General features: G+C 42.6%; 1 protein-coding gene across 2 annotated transcripts; it reads right to left on the reverse strand.

Annotated features, from left to right (window-relative positions):
- Window positions 1-279: 279 nt before the first annotated feature.
- EIF3D (eukaryotic translation initiation factor 3 subunit D) lies at window positions 280-16,921 on the reverse strand. Of its 2 annotated transcripts, XM_063133481.1 has the most exons (15): window positions 16,817-16,921; window positions 14,354-14,487; window positions 13,376-13,421; window positions 12,631-12,767; window positions 12,023-12,108; window positions 11,402-11,474; window positions 11,133-11,245; window positions 10,462-10,594; window positions 9,022-9,169; window positions 8,649-8,779; window positions 8,350-8,435; window positions 8,043-8,172; window positions 7,494-7,636; window positions 1,170-1,450; window positions 280-427 (listed from the first exon to the last, which is right to left on the reverse strand). In XM_063133481.1, exons 2-15 carry the CDS (start codon window positions 14,474-14,476, stop codon window positions 414-416), a joined length of 1,644 nt encoding a protein of 547 aa, XP_062989551.1. In that variant the 5' UTR covers window positions 14,477-14,487; window positions 16,817-16,921; the 3' UTR covers window positions 280-413. The 2 variants fall into 2 exon arrangements, with proteins under 2 accessions (XP_062989551.1, XP_062989550.1); XM_063133480.1 differs by lacking the exon at window positions 280-427 and having other exon boundaries at window positions 676-1,450.
- Window positions 16,922-17,367: the final 446 nt, after the last annotated feature.

The raw sequence follows: 17,367 nt of genomic DNA on the forward strand, positions 1-17,367 counted from the left end.
ATCTAGCTTCCTTGGCAGTATGGCCATTTTCTATACTTTGAATTCTTTTCCTCCAAAAGGAAGCATTCAAACATGTCATTACACACCCATTGTATAAAGTGATAGAGCCAGGGGAAGCTGTATCAGTTGATTCTGCTGCTCATCACCCCTAAAATGGACAGGTTTGATCACATAACCATAATATTTTTCTATTGTAGAGTCTTTTCCCAAGACATTAAATTTGTTATCAGATCTGTCAATCTAACAACAGATATTTAGGAATTAGACAAAAGGAAAAGCTCATTAAGAATGTATTTTTATTCCCTTAGGGTCTAAGCAAATGAGGTGCAGATTCAGCTTTGATCCATCCATGAAGAATACAAAAGGTGAATGCGCCTTCAAGCTGCTGTTGCCACTGCTACTGGCTGCAATGTTCAGCTCTCTTCCTCTGCAACACAAAGAAAAGTTGAAATAAAGGATTTCTTTCCACCCCAAGATAGGCCACCAAGAAAAAAATAATACCGAACAACAAACAGACATGGCTACAATCTTTGGTGTCTTCCTCACACAGAATGCAAAATTTTAGTTCAGATGATAACCTTCTGCATAGCAGAAAGCTCTTTTTAGCAGCCAGCCAGCCAGCTGACAAACTATATTTCAACCACAATAATATTAGTCTTGAACTCCAAACAATGGTTGTTTTAAATTTTTTTTATTGTGAATAACAATGGTTGTGAAGCAAATCTTCAGAAATTGACAAGATGTAATGAGGTCTGTATACAGTCAGAAAATAAAACTGCTAGTTTCTAGTAAACATTTACAACATGGTATAATTCTCCAAATACTAGATCACTGTTAACTAGATCCCACATTGAACTTCTGTCCAGATCAAAACGGTTACTTCTGCTCTATGTAGTTCTGGACTAGCAGCCTGATGTTATTTGCCATCTTGGTAAACATCTCAACTGCTTTTTTAAACGTGTGGTCTTGACTTTTCTTTCTGAACTTTTATCACTACACTATTCCTCAAGCAACAGGCTACGGACGGTTTAATCAGTTTGCTAATATGAATAATAAAGGAAGAGAAACTAGTCTCCCAGCACACAGCCCCTTTCAGTTTTGGCATTTGCAGGGCTCGAACCTCACTCTCAAGTATTATCATAGCTAGGAGGCTCATGACGCTTCATTACCTTCCTCTTCCTCCTCCTCTTCATCATCATCATCATCTTCATCAGAGCTGAAAGTGCCATCAGGCAGGCTGTAGACACGGATGACTTGCTTGTTGGGGTCTTTCAAGATGAGGTACTTGCCCTCATCCAGTTTCATGCAGATGTCAATGACACACCGCAGGATGCCCCATGCATTCTCCATGCTTAAATTAATTTGGCTGGCGAATTCATTGGGTTTGAACTGCTGTGTACCCAGGATCACGTGGCGTGAAGAGTCTTTCACATGGTATCGAGAGACATATCTGGGAAGGATGGAAAAACAAATAGTCAGGAAGTGTAATGACACAGTCTATAGCAGGGTGATAATAAACATGGCTACGGATCATGAAGTCCCTGGTTTGAATCTCCCCTTTGCCATGAACTCGCTAGGTGGGCTTAGGCAAGCCACTGTCCACCTCAGTCCTCCCAATATAGGGGTGAGGGTAATAACACTGACTCACTCTGCAGGGTTATTGCAAAGATTACACCTATATAAAGTATGTGAAGCTCTTTGAAAACCTGAAAGTGATATTCAAAAGTATTATTATTATTATTAGTGCTCAACGAAAGTAATGCAGCTCATCTATTCAGCAGCGATGGAAGGAAGATCAAAATAACCATACCCCGCTCTGCGATTTGCTATAACAAAAATCACACCAAGACACCATGAAGATGAATTAGGCAAGGTGCTGCAGCATCACCTGCTCCCCTGTGGCCCAGTGCTTCTCACATTGCCCCATGGGGCAAGGAAAGAGCCATACTGAACTACTGGAAACCATCATTCCAAGCATAAGAAAAGTATGACTGAAATGGTGCTCCAATGTCATGACCCACACCCAAGTTTTCCAAATGCTTGTCCCCATCACCCTGAGCAATTGTGTGCGTGCAGCAACATGTTACAGAGATAAAAGCACATGCAGCCCAACAACGCATCAGAGTGCTATGCTTATCCTGGGAGAAACATGACTAAACCAAAGGTAAACCAAAGTAGCTAGAGAAGTAAAGTTAGCTTTGCTGGCACAGGACAGTTTGTTATTACTGTTGACTTGATGCAATTTGAGGGGGTGGGAGGAGATAGTGGTATGCTGGGGGTGGGGGGAGGAATGCCTTAAATTTCTTCTGAACCAAAGGTTTTGTTCAAATTGCCATGTCCTCTCTCTCTGTCTTAATTTGGATTAAAAAGCCAAAATATTTTCATCCTTGAGTGCTGGAATGCAAGGTAGGAAGCTGATTAAGGGCTGAATAGGCTTTCCATATATCTTCTGTTTTTCCATGAGATATAGGGAAGCAACATGGCCAAACCCTCCCTAAGACTTTGACGCCTGAGTAATCTTTATGAGTGGGGTCTGGAATTCTACTTTCTGATATGGACGCCTGGACTATGCCAGTTCTCCCTGAGACCAGATAACAAAATAAGAATTATTGTCTAAGTAATGGACTTGACGTTAAAGATAAATGATCCACGCTTACTCATTGAAGAAAACAGAATTTGTTTTTATTTGGGAAGATGCCCAATGAGGAAGCAGGGAGAGAAATAGCCAATTAAGAAGCAGAAAAGTTGGTGTGCTATGAGAATAAACATGAAGGAAAAGAAGGAATACCTGCTGCCTACTTCTACTAATGCTGCTACCTTCTCTCTCCTTTCTCTTGATTTCAGCCTTTATACATTTTTCCTAACACTGGTCTTTTTGTAATTTTACTCCGCTTTGCTCAAGAGGTTTTTGTTTGTTCTGTTAAAGCTTCTCTCTCTCAAGTTTTCTTCTTGCAATTTGCACAGTTAGATCCCTTTTTTTAGTCTTCCTTCCTTCTACTTCTTCCTTGCCGGCTTTTCTGGTTTAATCCTTACTCTCTACACACATACATACAAAGAAATAAGAAAGATATTGCCCTTTCCCCCCTTCTTAATATGATTTTAATTATAATCTTTTGAGACTTGGACGCAATTTCTATTTTTATTTGAAGATCACCAAAGAATCTGTTTGGAGATCAAGCGTGGTGAATATTTTACTTCTTTCGATTTTTATGCCATAATTTTATGTACTTGAAACAATTGGAGTTTAAATGTAATCTAAGGGAGCAATTCTATGGACCCTAGACAGTACCTGGTGGTGGTGGTGGGCATAGGATTGGTTGGTTTACTAGCTCTGACCTTGGAACCAGTAAATCACTCTCCCTACTCTCCCCCACTCATAGTTGGCAGAGAGAGAACCATGCCGGCTACCTCTCCATGCTCAGAAATCTGAGTGAAGAAATGGAGGAAAAGGGGTGGACACTGGGGAAGCTGCCTTATGCAGCTTCCTATATTGATCCTACATGAAGGCAAATACGACTTGATAGGTATAACTGAAACTTGGTGGGATGTCTCCCATGACTGGAATATAGCAATTGAAGGATATAACTTGTTCAAAAAGAACAGAAGAAATAGAAAGGGAGGTGGAGTTGCACTATATGTTAAAAATACCTATCCCTGCACAGAAATACAGGCGGATCAGACTGGGAGCCCCATCAAGAGCATCTGGATTAAAATTAATGGGGCAAGGAATAAAAAGAACATGATCATCGGAGTCTACTACCGACCACCCAATCAAGGAGAAGACGAGGATGAAACTTTTGAGAAACAAATTGCCAGTGTTTCAAGGAAGTGTGATGTAGTAGTGATGGGGGGACTTCAATTACCCTGATGTCTGTTGGGAGACCATTACTGCCAAAAGTGGCCCTTCCAAGAAATTCCTGGCATGTGTGGGTGATAACTTTCTCCTACAGAAAGTGGAGGAAGGAACTAGAGGATCGGCAATTCTTGACTTGATATTGACCAATAGGGATGACTTAGTGGATAAAGTGGCAGTTACAGGAACTCTGGGGGAAAGTGACCACATCATATTTGAATTCTTGATTATGAAGGAGACAAAAGTTTAGTGTAGCCATACACGTACTCTGGATTTTAGGAAAGCTGATTTTAATAAACTCAGAACTATGATAAATAAGGTCCCATGGCAAATGAACCTAATGAGAAGAGGAGTGCAGGATGGGTGGGAGTATTTAAAAAAGGAAATTTTAAAGGCACAGTTACAAACAATTCCAACAAGGAGAAAAGATAGAAGACAACAGAGGGAACCAATGTGGCTCCACAAAAAGCTTAGAGATGACCTGAAAACAAAAAGGGATACATATAGGAAGTGGAAGGAAGGCCAGGCTACAAAAGAAAAGTACAGACAAGTGGCGCAGAAGTGCCGAAATGGCGTCAGGAAGGCTAAAGCTCAGAATGAGCTGAGATTAGCGAGGGATGCTAAAAGCAATAAAAAGGCTTTCTTCAGATATGTGAGTAGTAAAAGACAGAGGAAAGAAATGGTGGTTCAACTGCTTAATGAGGATGGCAAATTGATAACAGATGACAAAGAAAAGGCTGAAGTGCTCAATTCCTACTTTGCTTCAGTCTTCTCCCAAAAGCGGGTCTATGACCCCCCTGGAAAAAGTGAAGCAGAAGTTGAGGGGGCAGGATTGCAGTTTGAGATTGATAAACAAATGGTCAAAGAACACCTAATTTGTTTGAATGAGTTCAAATCTCCAGGGCCCGATGAACTGCATCCTAGAGTATTGAAGGAGCTAGCGGAAGCGGAAGAACTCTCAGAACCTTTGTCTATTATCTTTGCAAAATCATGGAAGACGGGTGAGGTGCCGGACGACTGGAGGAGGGCTAACGTTGTCCCTATCTTCAAAAAGGAAGAACCTGGGAATTACAGACCAGTCAGTCTGACATCCATCCCTGGGAAAATTCTGGAGCAGATTATAAAGAAGTTAATCTGTAAACACTTTGAAATCAATGCAGTGATCACTAGAAGCCAACATGGACTTGTCAAGAACAAGTCCTGTCAGACAAATTTGATCTCATTTTTTGATAAGGTAACCTCCCTTGTGGACCGTGGGAACGCTGTGGACGTCATATATCTTGACTTCAGCAAAGCTTTTGACAAAGTACCACATGACATTCTGTTTAACAAACTAGCTAAAAGTGGGCTAGATGAAACAACTATTAGGTGGATTCACAGTTGGCTACAGAATCGGACTCAAAGAGTACTTATCAATGGAACCTTCTCAAACTGGGGAGAGGCAACGAGTGGGGTACCGCAGGGCTCAGTCCTGGGCCCAGTGCTCTTCAACATTTTTATTAATGATTTGGACAAGGAAGTGCAGGGAACGCTGATCAAATTTGCAGGTGACACAAAATTGGGTGGGATAGTTAATACCCTAGAAGACAGAAACAAACTTCAAAGTGATCTTGATAGGCTGGAGTGCTGGGCTGAAAACAACAGGATGAAATTTAATAGGGATAAATGCCAAGTTCTACATTTAGGAAATAGAAACCAAAGGCACAGTTACAAGATGGGGGATACTTGGCTCAGCAATACTACAAACGAGAAGGATCTTGGAATTGTTGTAGACTGCAAGCTGAATATGAGCCAACAGTGCAATATGGCTGCAAGAAAGGCCAATGCTATTTTGGGCTGCATTAATAGAAGTATAGCTTCCAAATCACGTGAGGTACTGGTTCCTCTCTATTCGGCCCCAGTTAGGCCTCATCTAGAGTATTGCGTCCAGTTCTGGGCTCCACAATTCAAGAAGGACGCAGACAAGCTGGAGCGTGTTCAGAGGAGGGCAACCAGGATGATCAGGGGTCTGGAAACAAAGCCCTATGAAGAGAGACTGAAAGAACTGGGCATGTTTAGCCTGGAGAAGAGAAGATTGAGGGGAGACATGATAGCACTCTTCAAATACTTAAAAGGTTGTCACACAGAGGAGGGCCAGGATCTCTTCTCAATCCTCCCAGAGTGCAGGACACGGAATAACGGACTCAAGTTAAAGAAAGCCAGATTCCAGCTGGACATCAGGAAAAACTTCCTGACTGTTAGAGCAGTGCGACAATGGAATCAGTTACCTAGGGAGGTTGTTGGCTCTCCCACACTAGAGGCCTTCAAGAGGCAGCTGGACAAGCATCTGTCAGGGATGCTTTAGGGTGGATTCCTGCATTGAGCAGGGGGTTGGACTCGATGGCCTTGTATGCCCCTTCCAACTCTGCTATTCTATGATCCAAGCCGCCTTCTCACCTGCTCTGAGCTGCAGCTAGACAGGCGAAATTGCCCTTCTAGCAAAAATGCAGGGTTGCTGGAATACAGAGGTGAGGATCGCTTGCATGCTCCAGTCACCTTGCATTAGGATACTCGGCAGCCTCCACTATCACCGAAAGATTGCACCCTAAATTAGTGGGACAGGAAGGAGTATCAGGCATACAATGTAGGGATTAGTAACGTTGCTGCTATTTTGTATTCACATTATTTTAGTAATCTTATACTTTAAGCCTTGAATCTAACCTTATGCTTTAATCATTCCACATTGTTCTTTTCATACACTATTTCATTTAATCTCATGAGTATAGCCATGTTCACTATTTATCTGGTGAGACTTTCTGAAGTAAGTTGTTTATTTCACTTATGATCTGATATCAATTACCACTGATATACAATATAATATATATTACACTCCAGTACATGTGAGATCCAATTAACACACTGTCAATATACACTGTCTAAAATGGGACAGGGAAATGAAGAGACAATGATCTGTAAGTGGCAACGTATGTTTGCATAGCAGAAAAAAAGATTGATTTTAGAAGGACAAATAGTTGATGTCCTTGAAGAACTTATCTCCTGTTTTACAAGATTCTTTTAGTAGTATATATTTTATTATTGGTTTATCTATAATATTTCTAATGAGTATGTATGTTATAAAGCCTCTCAAGTCAGCAATGAATTATTTGCCTAACGAACAATGGGGAGTTCTAAGATTCTAGTTCTGAATGCAGGTACCTTCATCAATTTCATTAGGTAGTATCAGGGTACAAGTAAAGATCCAAGACTTATTCTTAACATCAATGCTGTAGTAACGATGTTTGCTCAAAGTAAAAAGGAAAGTGACAAAATGAATGATCAACAATGAACAAAAATGTTTCTGTTGTTCAAAGCAGCTGCCATTACATGGCAGCCTTGGCAAGAAATAAAAAAGGAAACAAGTTCTGAACTATTGCACATCTTACACATGCAGGTCTTTCTCAAGGTCTGTTCATTTGCTACCTCTCATCAAATACAATAGATCCAAGTTTTAGAATTTAGCCATTTGCTTGGAAAAATGTTTCAGAGTGGCTGCTGCAATTCCAAATCTAGCCCTGAAGACTCAATTTTCCTCATGAAGACTTCCTTCCTTCTTCTTGAACACCCAAAGACAAGAAAAACACACACAACTATTTGGTCTCACCCCAGTTTAAGATATTCTGATCCAGCCAGTAGCGCACAACTTGTCCAACGTGCAAGTTTGTAGCTGTTGTTTTTCAGTTCAGTGGCAATCACAGCTCCTCTCTGAGAGTCCAGTTTCTGACGCCAGTCTACTCCATTACAATGCTAGAAAAGTAGGTCAGTAAATTAAGAGTATTACACAGCAGCAGTTATGCCATATTACCTCAATTTAAGATCTAGCCACAAAGCTGAAGATGTCATGCTATTGTACTGAAGATTCCACGTTCATACCAAATATGACAGGAGTTCAACTAGTGAGGATCTAGGATCTCCATCACTAACAAGGAAGAGAAAAACGAGTGCTTTAATGGTTTCCCTTGCGTCACATGGGACGGGGAGAGGAAATCCACATGCCATCACCAGTAATCTGAGTAAGCCCATCTAAAAGATTCTACATAATGCTCTTCTGATCAGAGTGACTTAACATTTGCCTGAATTGGTTTTGCGTTTTCTCTAACATACCAACCAATAAGGCACAAAGATTTAAACTTTATCATTTGACCTTCCTTACCCGTGAATCCCATTCATTCAGTGTTTTAATGTTGATGAATGACACTTCTCCATTGGCTCCAGTCATCACTCCATCATGTTCGCAGCGCACTATCAGATCTATGTCATCTCCAAGCTTCCACCTTCGGTATCTGCAACCAAGAATGCTAGTTACTATTAGTGATTCACTTGAGCATAACACAAATACCATGACGACAATATACACAAATGACAATGAATTTCATGGCAGCCATAACAAATGTGGAAGTCACACCTTGAGGCAATGTGGACACCCAAGAACTCTCCATGGCCCAGAAGCAACTACGTACCGGTATGCAACTGAAGCCACCTCATTCTTATCCATATCATCTTCCACAAATGGGTTTGAATTGGGAAATGTATATTTTTCTTTCCCCTGTAAAAGAAGCCAGGTGAAAAGGTTACCGATGGCACCCGGTAACATGGTCTGGAGAGTCATAGCTGCCTCAGCCATAAAGCTTCCAGGGTCTAGCTTCACTAGCCACCTTCTCTTTACCAACCCCTTCCCCCAAAACCTTCTCAATGTGGCTTTGAGGTGTCGTCATTTGACAAGCAACACATTTCCTAACTAAGCCTCTTTTTCTCTTACCATCCTTAGGCACTGCTGTGAGAAGTTGTGATTGATGTAGGTGGCTTCCATAGCAAGGTTGCGGGGTGAATTGAATGAATTGCCCTCATCTTGTGGTGGTTCATTAGCAGTCTCACTCACTGTCAGGAGATCTGAGGATCCAGCCAAGCAGAAATGGTGATAAGAAACTTCCGAATCTCATGCTAGGGACACTGAAACTATCTCACACCGGGGACACTATGATAATATGTCCGAAACACTTTTGATTTCTCATACGCACTGCTCACTGCATAGATTATTTTCCCTCAAGATAGGGAGGAATTACAAAACTGAAAAATTTCCGGCCACTACCTACTGCCCTACTCTTCTCTACTGCATATAGGAAAAGACTCACCGAAGTCAGAGTTGTCCCTCTTGTCAAAGAAGAGCTTGGATCCAACTCTTTGGACAATGATGTCCCAGGAATACACAGAACGGGTGCAAGACATGAGAGTAGCTAGGATGGCATCTGTTGCAAATACATTCCCTTGAGTCTTGGCCAGCTATGCACAGGGAAAAGTCACATGGATGAGAGCAGGAATTGTTGCCCCAAAGCAAACCAAACAAAACGGATGAGCTCAACGGCCCTCCAAAGTTAAATCTGTAGCATTATCTACTATGTAGCAAGTATCAGCACATATTGCTGAAACCATATCGCCTATCGATGGCCTATTCTCCCCATTCCCCAGAAAGTAAAACCAAGTCAATGAAGGAAGGAGACCACTTGAACGCAAATCATTTTCTCTAATACAAGCACAGATAAGATTTGCACCCCTATGCTTCAGTTCCACCATTATTCCCAAACCCATTCATCTCATAAGGCTCTCTGAGAACTTTGGCTAGAAATCTGGGTAAAAGCACAGGAAATAGATAAAATGCCAACTGACCGATCTATTATTTAGCTTGACTTTTATGCTGCCATAATGCCAAGGCTCTTAGAAAATTACGATGCATATAAAGTCTCATTGTAGTGCATACAATCCATTCTCCCCCCACATCCAAATCCAATAAATACGAAAACTCTCACCACTAAGAACTAGTTCAAATAGAAATGTTCTACCACACTTTGGGAAGATGCTTTAACTTGGACTTTAGTGAGTCTCTGGGAGAGGAAATGCCACTGTGCATCCAAGCCACAAACATCACTTTCTGTGCCTTTTGCATAGTCAACAGGACACATAGTCCTCTCCAGTCTAGTATGTCTGGCTGCAATTTCTCATTTCAGGTTTACTAAGAAAGATGTTATTACAACAGTCTTGCCACAATGTATTTTGTTATGGGTATAACTTCAATGTTCTCTGAAGTAAGAGAGAAAGTATCATAAGAAAAGACAATTAGTCTAAAGAACAGGGATAGGGAACCTCTGGCCCATGGGCCAAATTTGGTCCCCCAGGCAAGCCATCTGGCCTGCTGGGCCTCAAGCAAGGCCACACACTCTCAAAGGAGCACAGCCATCTGAGTCTGCCTCGCTGCTCAGTTGCTTTCCCCACACAGAGCCTCAGTGGGCTTCACTCCACCCAGCTAGGGAAAGCCCACATGGAGCGAAGCAGGGCTCCCCAACTGCTGCATTGGCGGCAGGACATCATAGAATCATAGAATAGCAGAGTTGGAAGGGGCCTACAAGGCCATCGAGTCCAACCCCCTGCTCAATGCAGGAATCCACCCTAAAGCATCCCTGACAGATGCTTGTCCAGCTGCCTCTTGAATGCCTCTAGTGTGGGAGAGCCCAGCTGGTGCTTTGACCAGGGACCCAATGATGTCAGGACAAACTGAAGAGGCAGATTGGATATTATACCTTGCGGATGACTGGATCATCAGTGGTAGTTACGGTATGGAAGATGCGTTTGATGCTACGAAGTGTCTTTTCATTTCTTGTGGTGACACGGTCAAAGGCTTTATCATAGTATTCCAGAGCTCCACAGCACTCTCTGCAGGTATAAACAAAGGATGGTCATGAAGTGTTCTTTCTAGAAGAGTCATGGGACAATAACACATGATAAAAGTGAAGTAACCAATCCAGGGATATACATGGATCATTATTGAGATCCTATGGCACCCTGAAGGCTATATGTTTGCCACACCTCTGCCTTTAATTGACAGAAACAGAACAGGGGGACTAACTTCAACCTCCAAGTAGCAAAACCACATTTTAGAGAACCGAGGGCCACTTGCACGTCAACCAGAAACTGGGCTTTAGGCTGGATTAACTGATAAACTCCAGTTCCTAACATGGGGAGTTATCCTTTCTGTTCATACCCTAGGTAAAATTCACCAAAACCTACACTCTATGTCCAGATGTTAGTCAGAACATACAACAAAGTTGCACTGTCTGGCAAGAGAACATCAGATCATAGTTTTCATTCTAATCAGGACACAAGCATATTAGTTAAAGTGCTTTGGGACAAGTCAAAAAGGGCACAGGCCATACAATGTTGACCCCAAATCTTCAGATTCTCAAAGACTTACATGTCCTGAGGTTCTGACACCTCCAAATATCTCATCTTCATCAGCCTAGGAAAATCCATCTCCTCCTTCACCTCCCAATCACTGCGAACTTCCACAGAAGAGTCACGAGGCTTCTGTTGTGCAAACCAAGGAAGTACAGGTGGACGGGAGAAAGGGAAGAGACGTATCAGCGCTTATTATGGGAGTAGTAGCAGCAGCTGCAAACGGAATAATTTAGGTCCAATGAAAACAGAGAGAAATCCCACCTGCTTAGAAAACAGTTTATTTACCTGAGATTTTTGGTCCCATTTCTGTCTCACTCCAAACTGCTTCTGAAACTTCTTTTGAAGACGCAGCCTATCTCTAAAATGATGGAAAAACAACAACCCCATCAAGACAAAAGCCCCTGCAGATCCCAAAGCTTTCATCCACAGCAGAGAAATCAGAACCTAAGCTGCTAACTACTAAGGATATTTGCTGATCTTCCAGAGTTGCTTGTGGCAAAGTATCACTTCATTCAACAATGAAAAACTTCAATACAGCTACTTAAAAGCTACAACATAGTTTCCAAAACAAAAGCACCAGTTGGTGGAAAGGAGGAACAGAAATCAATTTTAGAATATTTAATTCAATTTACTTGCAATATTTGATACATGCAAATACAAGTATTTCAAATACAAATAAAACATTTCTAGCTCTTGGTCTGGGTTTGGAACCATATCATAATCCATTCAGCAATCATATGAATTCAAAAAATTTCACAGGAGAATTAAAAAAAAATCTCACAGGAGAGCTCAGTAAACGTTTTAGTTACTCGTTTGGTTTTTCAGGCAAGTCAATTTGTTTGTTCAAACTAGCTCTGTCGGACAACAGCAAAACTGAATATTCTCCCACAAACACAGGAAATGTACCTCTCCTTCTGCTTGGCACTTTTAGGCAGCGTCTGCATGTTGAACTGAAGGATGTTCCGGCGGTCCTTGTCTCTGCGAAGGTTTCTCTGAAAGGAGAAACTCATGTCATTAACAGAGCGTGGCAAAATGCACTAATTGCTCTTTGAAACACAAGGGCAACTCTGCAAGGGATTTCAGCCCAATATTCATTGCAATAAATGACATATGCAGCCAAAAGCACCACTAGGTGTTGCTGGGAGGCGTAATGAAGTTTTGAGTCACAAAATAAAAACCTAAGAGAAAAGAAATCACTTCACAGTAGCTATACACTAATAATCCCATCAGCCAAGAACAAACAAACACGGGAGAGAATCAATCTCGCCACAGCTTGTTTGAAAAGGCAATTCTCAATTAGAGGGGGTAAAAAAATCTTCCACAAACCCCAGCAAGATTGTCAGTTAAGGGCAAGGAGGTTCTTGTATATATCCGGAGTGTGTAATTTATTTATTTATTACACTTATATACCGCTCCCATAGCCAGGGCTCTCTGGGCGGTTTACAGAACTAGAGATACACAGCTAATTAGGTCTTGGACTCAAATCTAAGCTCTTCAATAAGACCGCATCATACCTGTGCAAACCTCATGCGATTCCTCTGGTATGCAGTCTTTTGTGTCCGCGCAGTGTCCACCAGCTGGAAACTGGTCTCATCTTCCTCATGGAAATAAGCATACTGGCTTCCTCCACCAAACTGGGAGGAATATTTATCTGGAAAACACAATGGCCTCTTATCACCTTAGTGCTTGAGACTGATTTCCTAGAAGACCCAGGACTGGAATGATTCTCCTATGCTTATAAATAGGAACTGTAGGAGAATAAACTTTATGTTAACTGCTAAGAACAAGAGATGTAATACAAACGTGCCCTTTCTAAATAATACGACTGATCACAAAATGAAGACAGAAGCTTCGCCTTTTAAAGCCCAAGAAAGCATAGGAAGCTCCACTTCTGCTGTGATCAGTTCAGACATGCGATGTGCCCTAGTTTCCTGTTTACCTGAAACATAGTTATATGTCTGCATTAGTGTTTGCATGACCAAATCCAATTTCACTATTTGATTCAGGCAGCAGAAACTTGCTTAAGGGAGATCTGATATCACTGTTCTAAGCATCTGAGGAGAACGGCAGGAAGGACCATAATGTACCTCCTGCTTTATAGAAGGTAGTCAAAGACAGCAATCTGACCTTGGCCAATCAAGAAGTTCCTTTAGCCAACAGTCTCAACCCATCTTCACATGCCATGGTCATCAGACACTCTATTACAATGCGATCATCCCAACAAAGTACATCAAACATGAGTAATCACACCTTACTTACTAGTGTATCGCTTATCCTGGTAAGTAGCTCCTGTCCAGTCTGCAACCTGGTTTAAAAAGCACACGAGTAGAGGTGAGAGAATGTGACAAGCCTATTCAGAGGACTTTCAGCACAGTCCCTAAAATTGCCTCAATCCAGCTGAGTTTCAGAGTTCTCAGCCAGAATCTCAACATCAAGCATTTTCTCTGACAGAACTAGGACCAACACACAGGTTGTCCTGGCCAGGGGGATGCTAATTAAATTCATTAGCTCATAGCGTGCTGCTGATTCAATGCTCAGATGCTTTGTTTAACTAGGTCCCTATGCAGGTTTTTGCCTGCTCATAAGTAGGGCAAAAGTGGAGAGGGGGATGTGGGGACACGTATAAACCCAATCCTCAACACCCCCATGCGTCCAGCTACCATGTGCCCAGTGTGAAGGTCTCTGATCATGGAAGATCTATGTTCAGGTGAACTCGCTTACAGAGCCCTTTACAGACTTTCACGTGCAGAGTGCGAAGGTCTAACTAGTACCTGGGCACACAGTATCATCTGGTGGTAGTGCTTACATGTGCATCCCTGTCCACCTCCCCTCTTTGCCCTATGTATGAGCCAGTAAACACTTGCACAGGGCTCAGGCCATGCAATGCAAACTCACACAATCCAAGGCTGAGATGAGCTGTCCATCTCTGCTGTAAATTCCGCAAAGGCAGATTAGTAACGACAACTAATTTAAAAATGACATTTCACGTTTCACAATTCACTCCTTAAATGCTGTAATGTGGCTTGGGTCAATTTCAGCCAGTCTTTGCCCTGCAAGTAGCGAGGTAGAAACTGGGGCATCGACACCTGAAGCACATGGTAAGAGACCTGTCAAGAGCAGGGCCTTGAATGGAAAAGTGTTACACAGGGCTTTGAAAGGGAAGGCACAAGTCGCAAATGAACAGTGTGTTAAATGCAGTAAATAGGAGCTTTTGTGCAAGTCTATGTGCAGAAATACCTTGCCTAGACGATCTCCTTTGCTGAAGGGCTGATAAGGCATATCTTTGAACTGGTCAGGAACAGCGCATGGACCCCAGCCTGAGGGATTGTCCTGGATCACGGGTGCCATGAACCTCGCCATCTTCTATAATTCTAGTGAAAAAACAGTGGGAGACAGAATGACTATCAGTTACTATAAAGCAATGATGCCTATTCAAATAGTTGCCAATACTTGTTTTTAGTGGAGTGAGATTCAAAAGAAGTCTTTTAAGGAAATGGTCAGATCTTAGATTTTCATACTCATATCCTTAACACATACACTCAGGGAATGAAAAACAGGAAAGGGAGCATCCCACTAGCCCCTTATGCAAATATAGAAATTGCAATTCTTGACAGGGCAGTATTGCCTAATGCTGACATCTTTTAGACTCCAGGGAATCTCAGCTCTAATTCAATGCAATGGGTTTTTAGCCCTCATGACTCTGAAGAACATTTTGGAAATGGTAATGTGCCATGACTCAGGGTCCAAATAAGACTCCAAAATTAATGCTTAAAGATTCATGATTTGACAACATGACTTTCAAGGTGAATCCTCATGATTTTCAGCATTTAAAGCATACACTGCCAGGCTGGTTGAGCTGAACTAGAACAAAGACACTTTTTAATTTCACTCATATAGAAGTTAACCTCAGGGCTTTGGCTGAAAACATAAAGAGAAAGCTGTATTCCTACAGCTCCTAATGCTCTCAATATGCCCTTGATGCTGAACTTTCCTGTTTCCCCTGCTCTACAGTACTGGCCCATGCCAGTAAAGCTATAGTGAACTTTATAGGCCACAAGCTTTCTCCCAGTAAACCTTTATTAATGGGCTATTAGATAGCATCTAAAAATATCTGGAGTCCACAAACCTATGAGACCAAGAACATTTGTAAGATCAGGGATGTACAGCTGAGTACATAAACAAAATTCTGAATATATATCAAAGAGACAATAAACCCAGGAACTTGCAACAGAGAGCTCTTAATTCCCAAATGCTCTTCTTAAAAGATTTCTCCCTTCTGAATTGTGCCAAATTATTTAGTGGGATCCAATCATTTTTTCCACCTTCAAGCATAAAAAAACACAGAATTTAGGATTTGTTGCAATTATCTATAAAAACAGCTACCAATAAGCTTTTGCCTAAAGACTGAACAGCTGCTATGATTCCATGCAGTCAGCACTTACATAACACACATACACACTCCACATCCCCCTTTCTATGTCCTTCTTTCACAGGTTCATACCTTGGTATTTAATCACAAGCCTTGTATTTAAGGCCTAGCCTTGTATTTAAGCACTAGATTTGTAGCCATAAGCTACCACGAACTCCATACAGACAAGTACATAAAATTCCATGCAGGTGACCGGAGTGGCCTGATGGAGGAGGCATAGAGTTCTCAATCTCTCTTCTGCCACCTCCCAGCAGGCTTGTCATTTATTTGGAGTGTGTGTGGGGGGGGGAGAGGCTAATAACTTTGGGCTTATTAACACGGCTAGCTAGCTAATAACGAGAGCCAGTGTGGTGTGATTAAAGTGTTGGACTGGGGAGATCCAGGTTCTAGTCCCACTTGATCATGAAGATCACTGAGTGACTTTGGGCCAGTCCCAGACTAATCTACCTTACAGGGTTGTTGTGAGGACAAAGTGGAGGGGAGGATCATATAAACAGCTTTAAGTTCCTTGGGAGGAAAAAAATGGAGGTCATATATTAAAAAATTCCAAAAACCATCTAGTTCCATCTTCTACTGCTCTAAGGCAGGGTCCTACATGCTTTAACACACATGCACACCCAATATTTGTCCAGACTACAGATGAAATAACAGTGGAACAGTGTGGATAAAAAAAATGGATGGGTTTAAAAAAATTGGACCACATCCTTGAAATAATTTCAATTACAGTAAGCAGCCACGTTTCTAGCTGTATTGAGGTGCTAAAGACGTGTCCCCCTCCTAGACTGAAGCGTTCAGCTCGAGAGATTGTGTGTGTGTGTGAGAGAGAGAGGAGAGAGGGTGGGGCGGGGAAGAAGGAGAACTAACGACCACTGACAGAACGAGGCGTCTGCCTTGAGGGGCTACTTATGGGGAAATCATGTAGGGTACCTTAACACTTTAGACCAGAAGATTTTACCAAATAGATCATGACGTTGACAAAGATGGCAATCAGCAAATAGGCCTCGGTCGTGAGCCTGTACGTTGGAATGGGGCAAAGCGTTCACGGGTACGAATGAGGCACGCACCAGCCACTGGAGTGAGCCCAGCGAGAGCTTGCGGGGGCTTATTCCGGGGGGCGCAGGGCCCCCTCTCACCTGAAAGGCGGCAAGGCCCTTCCAGACACGCCCCGCATTCAGCCGCGGCGCAACTAAACCAAATGAACGGAGGGAGAAAGAGGCCGGCGCCCCTGTGCTGGGGAGGGTCCCGAGCGCGAGCTCAGACTCCTCTCTCACCTGTACGCCCTAAACGGGCCCCGATGGCGACGGATTCGGCTCACGGGGAGCGGGGTGAGCAAACGGCGCCGTCAGAAGCACACCGGTTTGCAGCTGGCGCCCACTTCCGGCCCAGCTTCACTGCGATGGCGTCATTACACCGCGACGCTAGAACTGTCGTAAAAGCAGCGTTGTTGCAGCAGGGTTAGGGTTGGCGGTGCTGCTGCTGGGCTTGGTTTTTTCTCAGAGGAGAGGCAAGAGAACTGAAGCAGGAAGATGGAGGAAATGCTGTCGCTCAGTTTAGGGAAGAGTAAAGTTGGTCACACGGAAGATGAGCTCGAGGAGGGAGAGTGGATAAGTGTGCATAGAATTGCAGCCCGAGTGACCATTCACAGCAGCAGTAACTAATGATAACACTTTTATTTAAGCATGAATCTTTGGTTTGAATAGTCTCTCCCCGCCCCAACCCGGGTCGGAACTGTGAGCGAGTCTAATTGAGCAGCAAGTAGCCCCAGTCCAAAGGTAGCAGCAAAAAGAGAAATGCCTGCCTTTTCCATGTTGATCTTAATTTA

This window comes from Elgaria multicarinata, chromosome 9 (genome assembly GCF_023053635.1).
Source record: "Elgaria multicarinata webbii isolate HBS135686 ecotype San Diego chromosome 9, rElgMul1.1.pri, whole genome shotgun sequence".
Taxonomy (NCBI): Eukaryota; Metazoa; Chordata; class Lepidosauria; order Squamata; family Anguidae; genus Elgaria; species Elgaria multicarinata.